We start from the raw sequence: 19,118 nt of genomic DNA, 5'->3' as shown, positions 1-19,118 counted from the left end.
CACAAATGGGACCTTTGATGTAAATTCTGAAGCAGTAATTACTATGAAGTTCTTATTCAACTTCTGTTTTTCTGTTTTCACTCCAATCATCATGTTTTTACAGTACAATCTGCATAAATTCTGTTAATGCCATAAGAGTTTCTAGATTTTTTTCTTAATCACACCATTTGCCTTTAAAAACACTCTTTGCACATGAGTATTGTTACATGCTATTGTTGTTGAATGACTCATCTCTCAAAATTGAGGTTTGGTGGTGTTCTGTTGTGCTTGTTGGTTGGTTGTTTTTTCCTCTTCTTTTCTTTTTAAAGTGTTTGATCAAATCTAAGTGAAACTTGGGGTTTCTTTTGTCTCACAGACTGAGCCTCCTTTAAATACACCGGAAAATAGAGAATATACTGCTGAAATCATGTTCGAGTCTTTCAATGTTCCAGGGCTATATATTGCTGTTCAGGTAAGGGCAGGGCTGCTAAAAGTAAGAGCTACAGTATTTCTGCTTGAGCTGAAGCTGCTTTCACTGAGAACTGTATGAATGGTGTTTAGAATACTTCTATGTACTTCTGGCTAGCAGTTTCACTGTCATGTACTTGATATGCACTGATTTTGTGGTCCCTTAGCTAGCTACTATTCCTCTGTTACCTGTATAGAAGGTGGTCTCTAAGCTCTATAGTGTCTGTTGCATCATAAATAAAAAACATCCAACAAGACCAAGAATTGAATCTCTCTTTATATGAAGCAGCAAAAAGATGTTTGGGCATGGCTAAAAAAGTATCAGGCTGGAGTCAAACCGTACATTTATGATACAGCCTCTCTTTTCTAAACTTTCCATGCTGTAAGTCACCATGTGGGTGTTAGTCTGGGTATTCCAGGGAGGGCTGCTGGAAGGTGGGATCAGCAGTGCCATGCTTTCATTAAGATTTGGCTTTTGTGTGTTGTTTTACAAGGCTGTCCTTGCCTTAGCTGCATCTTGGACGTCAAGACAAGTAGGAGAACGAACACTGACTGGCACAGTTATAGACAGTGGTGATGGTGTCACTCATGTTATTCCTGTGGTAAGTATGCATAAAAACTGCAGAAAAAAATTTAACTGGGGAACAGTTTGTTCTGTAACTTCTCTGAAGTTTAGAGCTATGCAGAGTGAAGCCTTCAAAAATGCCAGGTAACTTCCAGGGTTGTAGATATGGGCTTTTGTTTATTTTGTAGTGAGCAAACTCTGAAAGAGCTTCTCTGTACCCTGAGTCTGTCCGGACATGTTGTCTTTCAGTGACTTAGAAGGTGATTTGCCAGGTGTCCTGGGTTAGAGGCAGATCCTCCCTTGCCTCCCACCAGGGCAGAAAAAATGAGAATCACACAAATGGATTGCAGAAGTGATGGAAAGTTTAAATGGAAAAGCAGCGAATGTTTTGCAGAGAGCTACAAGCACAGTGACAAAAGAGATCCCAAAGTGTACAGAGTCCCTTACATCACACCCAGAAGCATCCCAGGATTTCCCTTCTCCCTACCTGAGGGTATACCCAAAACCCCCAGGGCTCTTTCCTTCCCCCCTCAACTGTTAGGTTAATCTCAGCTGGCCAGATCTGAGATTGCCCTTCCCCCTTCTCTTCCTGGCATTAGGCCTAACCAGGCCTAAGAGGCTTTGAGATAACTGCCCTTCCATTACCACATAGGGAGCATCTCCCATGGGAGCAGCAAGGGAAGAGGAAGTGTGAGGCTGTGCTGACAGTTTTATAGGGAGCAGGACATTATGGGAATGAAATACACTATTTCCTGTGTCCACCCACTGGACTGGACACTTGGGACACCAGAGTTGTATCTTGTGTGGCAGCAGCAGGAGGCATCCAGCCTAAACTGCCACACCAAGGCTGTGCTGCGAGACCAATGAAATTAATATTTCCAGTTTGTTTTGTTCATGAGAGTGAATATACTCTTAGCAACAGTCAGTCCAAAAAGCTTGGAAACTTTTTTGATTCAGTTAATTGACATATCAAATAGAAGTCATACAACCTATTTGAGGGCAGATGTAGTATTGTTTCAATTTTTCTCCATCTGTGACCAGTGTTTAGTAGTATGCTATCCTGCATCAGCAGTCCAAGCAAAAAGAAAGAGTTCCTTCCTGATCTGAAAAACCCCACAACCCCAGAGGTTGGTTAATGTTGAATATCTGTTCCAATATATCAAGTTATTAAAAGCAAACCTAGTATGATTTTATGATGTTTTAGTAAACAATTAACCTTTACAGCTGTAGTTTAAGTGTTAAATTGGTTTTGCTGTAGGTATGTATTTCCTTTTACAAAGCTACATACTTGGAATTTGAGTGTTGAATAGTGCTCTTCTATTTCAAGTGGCTGACAGTATGTCTGCCTATCTTCCCTTGGAAAGTTAAATGCATGCCTGCACACCAGACACCTCTTTCTTTTCAAAGTGAAGCTAGATTGCACTTTTAAGATTAACATCTATGCAGAGCTTTTTTGTGCCACAGTAGATTCAATTAAAAAAACGATTTGTTAGACCAAATAGTAGCATCGGTGGTGGTGAAGCACATGCTCTAATGCAGCTGTTCCTTATGAATCTTGGCAGAATATTGTGGCTAAATCTCTGTTCAGACTGTTCATCCAAGGTGGCCTCTTTCAAATAAGACTTGATTTTCTGGAATTTTTGATTAACAGCACTAGTATATACTACTTCTATAATGAAACTGATAAAGAGGAATTAACAACCACTTACCTCTAGTGAAGCTAGCAACAGTGGTCCATTTTTTATTACTTTATTATTTCCTATGTTGGAAATAACTTTTTGTAGGCATGTAAGATGTATATAGGAAGTTTCAAGCATTTAATCTTAGTATGATGTCTGGATGTAGCAGGTCTAGTGAGGCTGAAGGAGCACGCACTTTCTGCATTTAGACCAGGTATTTTTAATGCCCTGGTAACTGGCCCCTAGGGCGAGTGTGACTTACAAGGGTAGACAGATGGATGAGGATGGGCCAGTCTGATGTTCTAAGCAGTCTCAATTAATGTGCTGAAATGATGCATTTTCTCCCTGCTTTCAGAAAGTTAATTTTGGTTCATGTGGATTGTCACGTCTTGCATCAGTGGCTGTGACTGCAGAGCCACATCATTTATTCTAAAGTAATATTTCATGATACAAGGTTGCTTGACCTTTTTGGTAAGAGCAACCTCATTTTGAAGAGAAAATAAAGGCCAAGGAATAGTGAGTATAGCTATTTGTCTGCCTTATGTACTAGTGACCTTTCTGTTCCTCCTAACCTTGTAAGAATTATGAACCAATGCAAACACTTTACAAGTAAAATAAAGCTACCGAAGAATTGAATTTCTGGTAATTAGCCAGTCTTAAAGGGCTTTGGTCTCACAACTGCAGGTAGTGAGCAGGAGTGCATAGTCCATGCCTTTCCCTCTCCCTCCTAAGCTTTGTTGAAAGGATTTCTTTCTGTCTTATTTACAGGCTGAAGGTTACGTGATCGGCAGCTGTATCAAACACATTCCAATCGCCGGGCGTGATATCACATACTTCATTCAGCAGCTGCTGAGGGAGAGAGAAGTAGGAATTCCTCCTGAACAATCTTTGGAAACAGCTAAAGCAGTGAAGGTAATGTGAACATTGCAGGCATGAAGGCTATTTTAGGTGATTTGGTAGCTATTTTTAAAAAGCAATCATCTCTTAAAATCATTGTTCTTCCAAGTAGTAGTGCTCTGCTTCTAAATCATGTACAAGTGTCTAAATGATAGAACAACATGAAATACCTTGGACTTGAGGTATACACTTGGCTTGTACTCTATTTAGCCTAAAATTTCACTCTTCACTTGTCTCCTCTTTCACCTCCCCTGCCTTATTATTCTAATACTAAGTAGGAAATGTTCTTGGTGGCATGTGTAATGTAAAGAGCTGTAATTACTTTCTGAATGTTGATATGTTCTTTTTTTGTAGTACAAAGGCATTCTGAAAGACGTTCAGCTTAAAGCACACTCAAACCTTGTTTCTGTGCCAATTCTTCAATATACTTTAGAACTCATTTATCACAATCATAGAAGTTTAGGGGAAAAATAGAAGCAATTTAGCTCAGCATGATGTGCTGCTTTCAGTGCTGCACAGGAATGATTTGTCGTAGCAGAGCTATTATCTGATTGTGTACAGTAAATGTCAGCTCAGCCATTTTTGAGGCCTGTTCTCTATCTGGCAGTGTAAAACTCCTCAAAGTTGAAATTACTACACTTAAATTTTAAAGTTCATACCATCTTCTCTGCTATACCTAAGAAGATATTTCTAACTGTACATATTCAATTTTCAGGAACGCTTTAGTTATGTTTGCCCTGACTTAGTAAAAGAATTTAACAAGTATGACACAGATGGTACAAAGTGGATTAAACAGTATACTGGAATTAATGCTATCTCAAAGAAAGAATTTACCATTGATGTTGGCTATGAGAGATTCCTGGGGCCAGAGATTTTCTTCCATCCTGAGGTAAGTTTGATTTGAATTGTCCACACTCCTTGTTTTTGGTGTCTTGCACTAAACAATGTTGTAAGTAAACGGTTTACTAACCCCACATTTTCACCTCCTGGTTTTTATTGAATTTCCATGTCTCAGGTGCATTGTACCATGTCTGAAAAGTCAAGTTTCTCAGTATTCTGTCATCTTGCCTTTATATCCTCAGTCCCTCTTCCAGTGCTGAGAAAAATTGCAATGGAATAAAGCCTTTTCAATGCCATATGCCCCCCAGTCCTCCTACACTCTTCTGTTGCACCTTTTTCCATGTTGCACAGTTTTGCTCTGTGCTCAGCATCTGAGAAGGGCCAGTATCCTTTGACCTGTTATGGCTAATAAAAATTAAGAGAAGAGCTAGCAAAACGGATGCTTTAGGCTTGCTATTTCAGCCCCTGTGTAAGTGGCAGCAAAAAGAGCTAACATAATTACTTTCCATTATGGGTTTTCATGACGTCTCTTGCATAATTGGAGGGGGTTTTTTTGCCTGTTTTATCCCCTTTCCTTTGCAGTATGTGATCCTACACGTTGACTCATCTTGATTTTCTTCTTGATTTGTAGTTTGCTAATCCTGACTTCACACAACCTATCTCAGAAGTAGTAGATGAAGTTATTCAGAATTGTCCCATTGATGTTAGACGTCCTCTGTATAAGGTCAGTAGTGGTAATGCCATTTTTTTTTCAATACTTTTTTTCAGAAGGATTGTGCTCTTCATTGAATCAGCTGTTTGAAACTCCCCACAACTAAGTGAACCTTTTTCTAGAAGCGAGTCCAACATGCAGCAGGCTTTATGTTGTTCAGCTGGCCTTTTTCAAGTAATCACCAAGGTTGGAAGAGACCTCAAAGGTCATCGAGTCCAACCTGTCACCACAGACCTCGTGACTGAACCATGGCACCAAGTGCCACGTTCATTCCCCTCTTTAAACACCTCCAGGGATGGTGACTCCACCACCTCCCTGGACAGCCCATTCCAATGGCTAACAGCTCTCTCAGTGAAGAACTTTCTCCTCACCTCAAGCCTAAACTTCCCCTGGCGCAGCTTGAGACTGTGTCCCCTTGTTCTGGTGCTGGTTGCTTGAAAGGAGAGACCAACCCCTCGTCATGATTCAACCCCTTTTAAAAAGAAAATAAAATAAAAGGAATAAGGAGAACAGAACTGTGAGTGAAAGAAGTGAGGTGTACTAAGATATAAATGGATTTTAAAGCAGAGGCAATTTTAATCTGACAGCCTCTTTGTGAATTCGTATCTGTCATGCTTAAGTGCTAGATAATTTAAAACTTAAAGGCGTACTTCCTAACTGTAGTTTTAAAAACTGTATTTAGAATCTAAAACTGGATGAAGTTGGAGACTTACATTTTCAGGGGCAGTTAATTGTTTTTGTTGCTCACCACAGAATATTGTCCTCTCTGGAGGCTCAACCATGTTCAGGGACTTTGGTCGTCGTTTACAGCGAGACTTGAAAAGGACTGTTGATGCCAGACTGAAACTTAGTGAAGAACTTAGTGGTGGCAGACTGAAGGTTAGTTCTTGCAGCCAATGTGTTTACCAAGCATCTTTCCCTTCTTTGTATACCTGGAGCATGCCAAAATAATGTACTGGAATGATGCTCTTGCTTGCTGAAATGTCTTTATTTTCGTTGAAAGTTCTTACAGAGGCTTTTCAGAGTTTTGTGTACTGTAGCGAATCCTGGACTGGTGTTGGGAAATACTTGCATAATCCTTTCATTGTAGAAAGCCTCAGTACTGTTTCTCCAGGTATGCACTTGTGCTGCCTGTCCTTTATTGTTGAAGTGAATCAGTCTCACCTAACAAAAAGATGGGACTTCTGGATGTTACATAAAACCAGGTGGTCACTCCCCAGCATTTTTTGGTGCTTGGTGTTTAGCGACCAGTTGCAAATCATCATCCTCAGTCTATTGAACTTAATAAGAGAGATGGAATGAGCTCATTGTTGAGCCACCAGGGTAGTCAGAGCACTAGAGCACTTGTCCTTGAAGAAAGGCTGAGGCAACTGGCTTCTTTAGAGAAGAGAAGGCTTTGGGACTCCCAACTAGCTGCCCCTTAGTATAGGTGGGAAAAAAGCCTTGCTGGTTCTGAGTGGTGGGTGCATGAGAGACCACAGATAGAAATTGAAATGGAAAAGATTCAGCTTGGATAAAAGGAGAAGTTTATTATTGTGGAGGTAATCAGGCATTGGAACAAGTACCCAGACAGGTTGTGCAGCCTCCATCCTTGAAACTTTCTGAGTTTCAGCTGGATAAACTGGATAACTACCTCTGATATAATCACTGGCTTGAATTTTGCACATCTATTACCAGTGATCTTTGGGTATGTTTTCAAATTGTTCAGATTTGTTCATGGAACTTAAAAATTAGCTTTCTAAAGTGTTGTGGTTTGTTGTTTTGGTTTTTTAAGGGCCAAGTAGTATGGATCTGTTCTTCTTAAAACTGCAGGCATGAACAGTCCCTCAAGAATTTAATTAGAAAACAGAATGTGGATAATTAAAGAGGAACACTGTAGCAGAGCACCTGGGAGAAAATTGGTCTGAATGGAAGTAGCTTAATGCCTGATAAAGCAGGCAACTGGCAATTTAAAAGCAAGAGCTGTTTCTTAGTCTGGAATGTTCAGTAGACAGTCTGATGCTATAATTGTAAATTTACATACCCAGCATCCAAGTAAATACTGTGAGAAGTAAGCTTGAAATATACACTCTTTGCTTTTTTATCAGCAAAAGTGACTTCTCATGATTCCTTTTTTTATTTCCCCTTTTACAGCCTAAGCCCATTGATGTACAAGTCATTACACACCATATGCAAAGATATGCTGTTTGGTTTGGAGGATCAATGCTGGCTTCCACGGTAAGTTAGCTGCATAGCTGAGGGTGTTTTAGTCTTTCTGGTTACGCTTTTGGATTTCTCAGCTTCACACTTCAGATGCAGCTGGGTGATTTCTGATAGGCCAAGGGTAGCAAATAGACCATCTCTGCCCCCTTTGAAGTTTTTGCATTAGACTTTAAAGACTTGAAAAGGCAAGTGAAAGCTGAATTACAGCTTTGTGTGTGTTGCTAAATAGTGCAAAAGACATCGTTTGCTGTTTAGCCGTGTGTGATGTACTGTTCCTTTCCGGACTTCCAAGTTACCTGTAGTTTTTGGTTGGGTGGGGTTTTTTATCTCCCCATTAGTTATATAAATATCCTAGCAATATAAAGTGTACATGGCAATGACTAATTGTTTGTTTTTTCTTTCTCCTTCCTTTTACAGCCTGAATTCTACCAAGTATGCCATACCAAAAAAGATTATGAAGAGATTGGTCCTAGCATCTGTCGTCACAACCCTGTGTTTGGAGTCATGTCTTAAAGCTGACCTCAGAGGGGTCAGGGATAGGGAGGTGGGGAGGAGGAGGAGGAGGAGGAGTCTTTCTGATTACTTGTTTGTCTGATGGCTGGTATTAATATAACACACATGACTTGACAATAAGAAAAAGACCAAACACAAGCAGGATTATTTTACTAAGTGTCTCAACATGCGGATGTAGTGGAAAGCCAAAACGATCACCTTTCTTTCTTTAGATTGATTATTTGAACCTGTGCATAACAAAACAACAACAACAACAACAAAAAGTGGATTTTAGTTCTTTCTGTGCCCTGATATTTTGTATATTAGTGGATTATCCAAGATTTGATGGGATTTGATGGTGTGTAGATAGTCAGCTCTCTTAATGCTTCCGTTGCACCCTTTCACGGGCGCAGCGCCGGAGCTTGTTTATATTTCATACTTTTTTATACTTTGAGGACAAATATGAAACTGTAATATTTGAGGAGAAAAGAAAAAAAAAAATAAAATACAATTGCCAGTGACCAACTTGAAAGTAAATTAAAAAAAAAAAAAACAAAAGAAAAAAAGAAGAAGTAGTCATGACTCATGCAACTACTCCTTGCAAATCATGACCAGTCTAAATCCTGGGTTCCATACAATGCGAGTGCTTTTGGAACTAAGAAGCTAGTATCTTGGATTAACCGACGCCTGCTAGTGCTTTCTGATTACTTGGTGCATTTTCATACTCTCTCTTGCTTTAAAAGAAGGAAAAAACAAAAACAAAAAGGAAAAAAAAAAAAAGAAAAGAAAAAAAAAAAAGAAAAGGAAAAAAAGGAGGTAAAGACAAGACTGTTGGACCAGTATTGCAGTTCTGTAGTGTCATTTCTAATTAAACCAAATAATCAGGTTATCGAAATTGGTGTATTTAAAGCCTAACACCATTCCAATAAAGGCACAAAATTTCTTTTTATGTTGTTGTCAGACTTGTTCATCTCCTTCCCTGGGAAGCTGTGAGTATGGGTTGCTACTTATCCGCTGTGTTTTTTGAAGAGTAAGGTTGGTCTGTAAGGTAGAGGTCTTTGTGTGCATTGTGTCAGCTGAAGTGTGAGCAATTTAGAACTGCAGTTTGTGTTCATCTAGATAGCACTTGCCTATATAAACCTAACACCTCCTCTGTTGTTAGGTTTGCTCATCTACTTTGTTCTGTAACTTTTCCCCTCCACACACTCTCTCAAGTGGTGGTATACAGGAGGCAGCACTGCCTTTTCAATCTCTGTGGTTTTTCTGCAAGAAAATACCATGTAGATAAAAATAAAGTGAAAACATTCTCATTCTCATTCTTTCTAGGAAGAATGCTTCATGTGTTGGATGGAATGATTTACAATTTCTGTCAACTGGTGAAAGAAAACTCTTCTATAGACATGTCTGAGCTCACTAATGTAGTTAAGGTTGTTTATGAAGACCACCACAAGAGGGCGATCTCTTGGTTTCTTCTGCGTTGTAAAGATGCCTCAGATTTTCTTTTGTGAGAGAAATTTTTCAGTTGCCTGAGCTTCTGAGTCAATTGAGTCAAAGCATGATGAATGAGACTCCAAAACAAGGATAAATATGGGAATGTGTCTTTTGTGGCAAACATTATAAAATTTCACATGCTAGGATCAAACTCAACCTTGGCACAAACAAGAACATGCTAAACAATTACATTACAAAACTCTGATTGTTAAGATCTCCCTCTCAATGGTACAGGTTTTAGAGTTTTTCAAATAGGGACTTTGAGTCATGACTGCTGACTGTGGTAAGAAAGACTGATAGGCAAATATGTGTGAAATAAAGATGTTCATTTAAGCTGTGCTTTTCTAACACTCCTCTGGTTCTGCAGCTGCATCATGCCCTAGTGACTGGATTTTTTGATACACTGCAACAGCCCGAAGATAAGGCAAGGTTGTGTGTTTTTTCCCCTCCAGAGAGCAGAGTCTTAAAAATTCACATGAAAAACTCAGTAGTTCCTGAAGCATAAGTATAGTGAAATGCAGAGGAGTTGAGTGGTAGCTCCTGGCACTCACAGCTACATGTAGACCTCTAGGATTGTGTGCAGATATCTTCATCCCTATGCATTCTGTGCATAACTCTTAGCGTGGGCATGAGCCTCATTTGTATTAGCTGAAGATTGTGCTGCAGCTAGCCCTGGATATAATCATAGCTCTGCTTCAAGAACCCAAACTGGACATCTATTTTCCATTGTTTCCTTCTGCTGTCATGTTCAGGCCTCTGTTGAGGCCACAGCTTGAGTACTGTTTGGAGGGTATGTCATATGAGGAGTGGCTGAGGGAGTTGGGATTGGTTCATCTGCAAGAGAGAAAGCTAAGGGGGAGATCTTACTATTCTCTACAATTACCTAAAGGAGGTTGTAGTGAGGCTGGTGTCAGTCTCTTCTCCCAAGTTTAGTGGTCATGGTGGTTGGGCTCTAAGATCTTAAAGGTCTTTTTCAACTTTAATGATTTTATGATTTTAAAGGAGCTCTGGCAGTCAGTGAAAAGGCAGTAGTAGAATTCAGTTGATGTGCAAGGAGCCCAAGGGATGAGGGCTGGGTGGCAGAGCTGAGTGGTCATGAATGATCCGAGGAGGCTCAGAGAGGTACACAGAGTGAGGCTCTTTAAGCAAATCTGGTTCTGTATGGTTCCCTTACAGGCTGTAAGTTGAGATGCCCTGGGCTTGGGTGGAGTTGCTCTGCACAGAGCTGTCTGGCTTAGAGTGGTGGGACCCAAGTATTCAGAATTTGGCTGTTCTCAGGCATGGTGGTGGGTAACAAGTAGAGCCAGGTGATTTTCATGTACTGTGTTACGGCAGCTTGTGTCATGCAGGACAGGAGAGAGGGAACAGGAAAAGAATAGGCTGCACAAGGAGGGGATGGTGTGTGGTGGACTTGCTTCAGGCAAGTCTGAGATTGGTTTTTTACTGCAATAGGCACCCCCTGGTGCTGGGAGCCCTCTACAGCTGCACTCTGTCTGGCACAACCGTAACTGGATTAGCAAATAGCTGTTATGTCAAGGAAACAAGCCAGCTCGTAAACAAGCTCTTTGATGGGAGGAAAAGTTGACATCTGAGCATGAAAGCTGTCAGACTGAGAGTAGGAATTGCTGCCAAGTGTAAAATAAGGTGGGGTTTGCATTCCAGCTGTATTCAGTGGGGGAAGTGCAGATACTACCAGCGTTTTCATCATTAATTTGTAATGTTCAGGTCTAAGGCCAGGAGATTTTTTTTTTTTCCCCAACTTTTGAGAGTTCCCTGCTGGCAAACTGAATAGAAGTAGCTAAAAAGCTCAGGACAGTGTAATTTCACCACATTCTGCAACAAACTCTTGAGTCTGTATACAAAACTAGAAATCTCAGGCACTGAAGAGAAGCTGTGTTGTTTATCTCAGTATTGCCTTGCTGGTAGACCTCAGCACTCAGAAGAGGTGGTGTGTGTTTCCCAGTTGCTGCTGAGCTTGCTCTGGTGCTGTGTGTGCGATTTTATCTAGCTACCTACACACTAACCTCCTACATCCCTGATTCTGTAATCAGTCTTTTGTTGTATTTGTTCATTCCAATATGTGTTCACAAAGACTTGTAGTGATAGGATGAGGGACAGTGGCATCAAATGAGAGTAGATTTAGCTTGGATGTTAGGAACAAGTTCTTTACCATGAGAGTAGTGGAACACTGGAACAAGTTGCCTAGTAGAGGCCCCATCCCTAGAGATATTCAAGGTGAGGCTCTGGGCAATCTGATCTAGTTGAGGATGCCTCTGCTTACTGCAGAGGGGGCTGGACTAGATGAGCTTTAGAGGTCCCTTCCAACCCAGACCGTTCTATGATCTCACCATGGCTGTAAGGAAGTTGCTTTAAACTTCTGTTAATAATTTGTGTAGAAGAGAAAGGGGAACCAAAACCTTTACACAGCAGTTGTTTTCTTGCAGCTGTAAAATAAAATCTTGCCAATCTTCTAGAATGAAATAAGTAGGAGGCTTTTGTGATGTTTTTATATTGTAGAGCCATGGCTGATCTTTTTGTTTGTTGAGGAACTAAAAATCTATGACTAGCTCTTACTAATGCCTTGGACTGAGTGGAGAGTCATCAATACTTAAACAGACCAGACAGTAATTGCAGTCCTGTGTGCTGGGAATAATTCTTTCTGCACCTGTAACATTGGATCCAAATTTGAGCTGGTGTTGCTGGTTAGGTGATGGAAAGGCTGCCTGTGAGTGGGTCATCCTGGGGGTCATGTAAGACAGACACTGCTGTCCATAAAGGGCAGCTTCAGAAAACCCCTCTGCTCTCCTTAGCCTTTATAGATACTTTAAACCAATCCAGCACAGAGTAACAATGAGAGGTATAAGCTTAATTGAAAAGGCAGATGTTTAAATGGAAAAAAAGATTGGAATGAAATGTTTTGCCCTCCTAAAGCTTGTTACTGGGGAGATTACAATTTGCACCCATGTACATATTTAGCTCCCCCCCCCCCCCCCGCCTTTCTCTCTTGGTTTAAAAATCTTGTTGTGCTCATCATTAGCATCCCAAACCCACACAAAATGCTTTACTTAATCTTTTCTTGAGGTGAGGAGAAAGTTCTTCACAGAGAGAGTTGTTAGCCATTGGAATGGGCTGCCTGGGGAGGTGGTGGAGTTGCCATCCCTGGAGGTGTTCAAGAGGGGACTGGATGTGGCACTTGGAGCCATGGTCATCTAGTCATGAGGGCTTGGGTGACAGGTTGGCCTTGATGATCTTTGAGGTTTTTTCCAACCTTGTAGATTCTATGGTTCTATGATTCACTTATTTGAAGTGCAAGTGGACAACCTGGCAAGGGATGGATGCAGCATGCAGCTGTAAACACCCTTCTTCTCCCAGTGCTGAGCTAGGTGCAGCTGTGGCAGAGCTGTGGCTGTGGGATGCGGTGGGTGACTGAGCTGGAAGTATCCAAAATGCATGCACGGAAGTGTGAGGTGGCAAAAAGCCTGCACTGGTGTTTCTTCTTAGTCCTCAAAGGCACCATGAGGTCACTGTGCTTGCTGTGTGATGGAGGAGTTAATGGGACTGATGTTATGATGTAGCATAAAGGAGACTTACGTGTCTATTGTCTTGGTGACTGGCAGGAGACCTGGAGCAGTGCTATTTCTGCACAGAACATTGCAAGGAGCACTAAAATGTCTCAGAGTGGCCTGCCTGAACTTGGCTCACTTTTCTGACCTCCAGGAGTTTGATTTTATTCCACAAGACAAAGTAGGGCTGGGGGTTTAATTGGCTCTGTGGTTCATAGCTTATGTTTTCCTGCTGCTGAACTTAGAATAAATCAAAGGGCACTGCCAAGCCATTTGAAGCTCATCTTTTCATTTTGTGAAAACATTTGTGACGAAACCTTAAGGGGACAAATGAGTTACTGACTTGAAAAGCTGACCACAGGCAACTGCTGAGCTGTGTGTGCTCCTGCTACCAGCTGTTGGGTTGGCATTGTCCAAGTTTACCACCTCTAACTGTCACTTTTTGTGTAGGATGAATTATTTTCTTTCCAAACTTCTGTGGCAGTAAAATGAAGATAAATATGTTAGCTGTTACTGTCACTTTATTTTGTTTGTGATTTTTCCTCTGTAGAAGCGAGCACTGGAATAACCATCAGCTCCCAATGCTGGTCACTTTCCTTGTGCTGGCCTAAGCATTTGAGTTTCCAGTTTCAAACAGAGCATTGCTGCCCAGCTCCTGTGGCCACTCAGGTGGCTCTTTCAACTCTTTATGATGCATATCAAAAACTTGATTACTGAAAGGAAGGCACAGTGTGACCTGGGCTTAGCTGTAGGTATGCCTCACCCCAGTGAGAAGCTGTGTTTGGACATGGCACTCCCTTGTGAATCCTCACAGCAGTGGATAGATGGCAACGTTCGGAATTCATCTTTTGCTGCTCCATATTGCATGGGTTGTACAAATTTTCTGGTAGCAGTAGTGTGCATTACTCAGAAATGTCTTTCATGAGTGGTGCTATTCCAACTGGCAAATGCATTTCTGCACCTTTCTTGAAGCTAAACTGTAGATGCAGAATAATGTTTTGAGTGGAGGTTCAAGATTGTTTCCTGGGTTTTTCTGTTTCACTGCAGGGGTTTGGCAGCCCACCTCATCTGCCTGGTTTCACAGTAACCTGCAGAGTGGCTGCAGTGTTTTTCCCAAACTTGCATTTAATTCTGGACAGATACCCAGATAAACTCTTGCCCTTGTACTGTAGAAATGGAAGATGTAGTGCTTGATATGGAACATGGAACACTGATGAGGTTGGGAAAAGCTGTGGGTTGGTTGGTTTGGTTTTTTCCCCTCGAGTTAAACTAAAGATCAGGAAAGGAAAGACTTAAGACAGAAGCAGCCATTTTCACTTCTCAGAAGCTCAGAAGATGTGCTGCTTTGTGGACATCCAGGACATTTTTTTTTTTTAACATCTTGTCAAAGTTGTTCCAATTTTTGTAAGGGAACATTAACTGGAGCACTGGCTCCTAAGCTGTACGGTAGGTCTTCTTCCTGGTCTTGTTGTTTGAGTGACCGATCCTGGGAGAAAGTTTGCAGCTTATGATTTGGAGGCCAGGTTTGTATCTCTCCTGGTTTTGTACTGGATGATTAATCTTTCACTGCTGAACTGAGGGACTGGCTCTTCCTTCTGCCCTTCCCTGCCTGGCTGGGGTGAGCAGCTCCCAGCTCTCCCAGCAGCCTTCACAGGCCTCAGCTTAGTGCTGCATGCGAGGATGGATGAACCTGAGCAGGTCCTTGGGGTCTCAAGTTTCCCTGCTCAGCAGAATCTAAAAACTCTATAGACTGCAAGAGCAGCAACAAGCCACAGCTACTCTGTTCAGTCCGAGGTGTGACAAGTATGGATGCTAGGAACAGCTCTGCAACCCTTTCTGCATCCACTGCTGGTACTTCAGCCTCATCTCCCACCCCTGATCTACAGAGCCCCCTGCAGACCTCCGTCTGCTTGCACAGGTGGGCTCTGCACCTCCTGCCCTTTTTCAGTTCATCTGCACCTTCTTTGGGTCACACATGGTGGGTGCTGTTCCTCTTGCTCCTGTACATAGTTCCTGGAAATCCATCATTATAGCAAACCCTGCCAACCTCTGATGGAAACTTTTCCAAGCCTGCATGTCTGTGGCATGTCTGTGCTGTGGTTGTTGGCACAGTTTAGTGCTTTCTATTTGTTGAAATCTTCCAAGCATAGGTAGGGTCAAGGTTTAAACATGGAGATCAGATGACATTGTCCTCTCATCTCCTTTCAGACAAAAATCCTGTGGACATAAGCTCAATACTCTGTATTATGTCTTATGGGAAGTATTTTTGATGTACTGATCTCTGAAGTCTAGTTATTCAAGACAATGAGACTCTGGCTTTTCTGAAGGTGAAGCTTGGGGCCCAGAGGAACAGGAATTTCTAAACTGCCTTGAGTTGGGAAGGCAAAAATGTGTCCAGGTGTCTAGCTTTGTGGATCTGGGCAGACATACCCAAAGTGTCCCTACCTCTCCCTTGCAGCAGATCCCTGATGCTGGATACTTCTGCCAATGGTGCAGCAAAGGGTCTGTCAGTAGTGGCTCTGGTCTGAGACGAACACCCCTCTCCCCCACCCCCTATCTGGCAGGGTGCTGATTAGTTTGAGTTTGGTTTTGTTTTCCTCAACTTCTAAACTCCGAGATTTAGTCAGACCCTGTTAATGGTGAAACATAAGAAGTCTTGCCCTGAAGAACAGTAACAGATAACAAATACAAAGCATCTGGTAAAACTCCCAGGAAGCCAGAAAACAAGGAAGATGGAAGTGTCTGTCATAATGAAGATTTGCTGCTGAAACACCTTGGGGATGGGAGGTGGGCAGCTGACCTTACTGCAGCATGGCTGTGCTTAAATAAGTGTTTAGTGGTCACGTTAGAATTGTCTGAGGAGGCTTTGCCTGGTGTGTTTGCAGGCACGATGCCGTCAGGGTTTCACGGTCAGTTTCACACTTAGCCACGGGGTGGCGCTTTCCCACAAGTAATCCTGCATTACTGCAGCCTGGAAAAGCCTTTGGCACAAAAACCGCCTTGAAAAAAGAAAAAAGGCATCTAATTGAAAGCATCTGGTAACAAACCTTCATAGAAGGGCAGATGTCTTCTAGTCACAACAAAGTGAAGAAGATTAGAGCCTTGTCTTCCCATTTGGAGCCAATAAAGCAGTGTCTCCCTGCAGATGTGAGTGCTCAGATGCTCCAGCCAGTAGAAGTGGTGTGAGGTCAGCTTTGGATGCTGAGCTGGGCTGTGTCCCTCAGTGCAAGGGGTGACAGAGAGGTGTTGGAGAGGAATCAGCATATAGGGAAATGTAATGCAGTACATAAAGCCACTTCAGAAGGTAACTATGGAGAGGCCTTTGTACTCGTATTCACTTCTGACTGAATTCAACCTTTCTTTGTACCTTGTGAGACCTGATGCACTCACAAGCAGAGATAAAGCTAGGCAGAGTTCTGCTCTATCAGAGTCTGGATAGAGACCTGTTGTAAGCAGGTGCCATTAGCATTATGTACTTGTCATCCATGAAGTGTAGATGATGATAATATTGCCCTGCTGTGCTGATACTTGGCACACAACCGTCACAGTATTGTTGTGGTGGAGCTCGTCAGGCCTGTCTGAGCAAAGCATGCTTTTACCTGAGCTGATCTGTGAAAGGGGACCGTTTGTTTTTTCCCCAGAGTTTCCCATCAGCATGATGTTTCCATCAGGAATATTTCTCTGCTGCTCAATGAGGTTTCCTGTCAGCAACCATCTCTGGCACAGGCCCAGCCTCGAGTTAGAGCACTCCCAGGCCCACATCCCTTTGGTGGAAAGGGCAGTGTGAGTGGGATGGGTAGCTCCTGCCCATCCATTCTAGTCTTTCTGTTGTAGCTGCTGTAAAGCCACAGCTAAACCTCATGCTCCCCCGTGGGTGCAGGGAGGAGACATGGTGAGGGGGAGCTGGTGCTGGTGGCCCTCGTGCGGCTGAGCTTCCCTGTGTGTGGTCACACAAGCCTGCAAGCCAACCTGAAGCACAGGCACTGGAGTCCCAGAGGACAGCAGGGAGGTCAAAATCTATGAAGGTACATCAGGACTTGCTCAACAAGAAAGGTGGCATTATGGAGCCACATGCCAAGACAGTCTTCACCTTGCAGCCCTCTTTTGAGGAGCTGAGCCATAACCAGGCTCTTCTGGTGCAGTCATATTACTGAGGCTGAGCAGATACTGTGGAACTGGGCTGGGACTGTGCAGCATCTGTGTGCACCTCTCACCCTTAATGGACCACTGAATATTTTTAGAAGTCCTTTAATTTTTGCCTAATGCACTCTGATTTTATCAGTCATGACCTGATAACCTTCTGCTTCTCTCTCACCTCCACTAACTCGTCTGACGATTTATTTGCTAAACCATGCAAGCTGGCAGCAAGCTTCAAAACCTTCAGCTAGGAAACACTTTGAGGTGAGGGATGATTTTGCTACATCTGTACCATCACATCCAACTGATCATCTATCTGCTCCCCTTTTCCCTTACTCATCCTGCATGTCTTTCTGCAGGACACAGCTTGCTGCAGCACCCTGGAAGTTGGTGAAATCTGTCAAAGTGAGATGAACAAGGACTTTAAGATTGGAGTGAGAGAGTGCCTGGTGCCTTGGGGCTGAGCTGAAGGGGCTGAATGTGGGTTATGGAGTTGGTGAAGAGCTGCTGCAAGGATGTGGCACAGACAAAGCTGCATCCTCTAGTGCATTTCCCCTGGGTAATGCTGCTGGCTCTGTGTGCACAGTGGTTTCTCCTGTGGACCTGATCACTTGATAATTCAGCTCCTTGCTGCATGGATGTTCTGCACTGGCCAAAGCAACTGAGGTTTTGCATTGAGAAACTAAGGTAACAGCATCTCTATGCTGGCACAAGTAATGCTCTTAAACACCTACAGTCCCTCACTTTCTCGTCTGCTGTACCTAGGGAATGGCTTCCTCATTTGTCATCTTTGCCCTACAGAACTAAATAGGTCAAAATTAATGATTGCAAGGATGACAGGGGACAGTGCTGCACAACCTGTGGGGTTGATGTCTTATTTTGCAGTGCTCTACAAATGCCTTCCTCTGTGTTTTTCTTTCCTTTGTGCCTATCAGTTCTTTAATGAGTAGGGTGGGCTTGCTGTGGCAGTGTCACCAGAGCTGAGCATTAGGCTGAGAAACTGGAGAGGGTGCTGAAGACTGGGGGCTCTGGGCCTTTTGTGGTGAGGTCCAGGCAGTGGTCACTGGCTAAGCATATTGGCATTCCTCTTCACTCCAGCTTCCTGCCTTCTATCCTGGCTGAAAACCTGGCTGGAGAGCAGGGCTATTTAAATACTTTCTGCAGGTAATGGCTGTCAGAGACAACATGCTGTGACCCAGACACTTCACATGGGGAATGAAAATGGAGCAGGACAATAAAAAATAAAGAGATAACTGCAAAGAAAGAAAAAAAACCTGAAGTTTTTCTATAATATTTGTATGCATCTTAGTAACAGCCTTGGCTTGCCTCTGAAATAGCATGCTGGCTTAAGTGACCACATAAAATCCACGTGTTAACTAGGTAAACAAAGCTGACTTCAACATTGTCTTTATGTTGATATGGAAACAGAATGCTGTACAGGCAGTACTGAAGTGAAAGGACTCATTCATGGTTGGATCACACACCACAAAGTTAATCATGTATATTAGACTTCAGGTAACAGTGACTTCAAACAACTCTAGATCTGACCTTTTAAATTAAAGCATGGAAAAGACCATTTAACAACCAGGTCTTTACATGATGAGCACAAGGCTTCTGTGACTTACTGTGTGATGTTTATTTATATGGCTTATATGATACCTCTCTACAATGATTTTTTTTTAAGGTATTACATAAAAATAAAGTAGTAATTAAAATCCAGTGTGGATTTGGGTAAGTCACATGGTAGAGGACAGTGTCACTTCTGTCACTAACATGCCTGAGCTATTTGTGCACGAGTAGGGATGCTAACCCTGCAGCATGGCCATCTTAGCCCCAGGGGTTACAACCTGTGGCCCAGGCTTTCCTGGAGTCCTCCATCCTCCTCCCCTTGCCCAGCTGGTGGTTCCAGCAGGGTCTGCCTGAGGAATCTGCTGCTGCACTGCCTCTGCATGGGGACCTGTAGATCAACAGGAGTTCCATCCTGTGTGAGTGACAGCAGATATCTGCTCTGTGCCCCAGTATCTGCCCTGCTCCCGGGACTGAACAGCAGTAGGACCCTTTTAGTTTGTTTTACTTTGTGGTAGTTCAGTGCA

The 19,118-nt window shown here is 42.7% G+C and overlaps 1 protein-coding gene across 2 annotated transcripts in view; it reads left to right on the top strand.

The window, feature by feature from the left end:
- The window catches only part of ACTR3 (actin related protein 3), a 32,995-nt gene extending 24,667 nt beyond the window's left edge, over positions 1-8,328 (top strand). For both annotated transcript variants that reach the window (XM_054176845.1, XM_054176841.1), the window contains exons 5-12: positions 356-451; positions 942-1,049; positions 3,460-3,603; positions 4,304-4,477; positions 5,060-5,152; positions 5,894-6,019; positions 7,274-7,357; positions 7,760-8,328. In XM_054176845.1, the coding sequence (XP_054032820.1) occupies positions 356-451; positions 942-1,049; positions 3,460-3,603; positions 4,304-4,477; positions 5,060-5,152; positions 5,894-6,019; positions 7,274-7,357; positions 7,760-7,855 (921 nt within the window). In that variant the 3' untranslated portion in view covers positions 7,856-8,328. The remainder of the gene's footprint in view (positions 1-355; positions 452-941; positions 1,050-3,459; positions 3,604-4,303; positions 4,478-5,059; positions 5,153-5,893; positions 6,020-7,273; positions 7,358-7,759) is intronic.
- The last annotated feature ends 10,790 nt before the right edge of the window (positions 8,329-19,118 follow it).

Source organism: Dryobates pubescens, chromosome 2, assembly GCF_014839835.1.
Source record: "Dryobates pubescens isolate bDryPub1 chromosome 2, bDryPub1.pri, whole genome shotgun sequence".
In the NCBI taxonomy this organism is placed as follows: domain Eukaryota; kingdom Metazoa; phylum Chordata; class Aves; order Piciformes; family Picidae; genus Dryobates; species Dryobates pubescens.
This window is presented reverse-complemented; position numbering and strand designations above follow the sequence as displayed.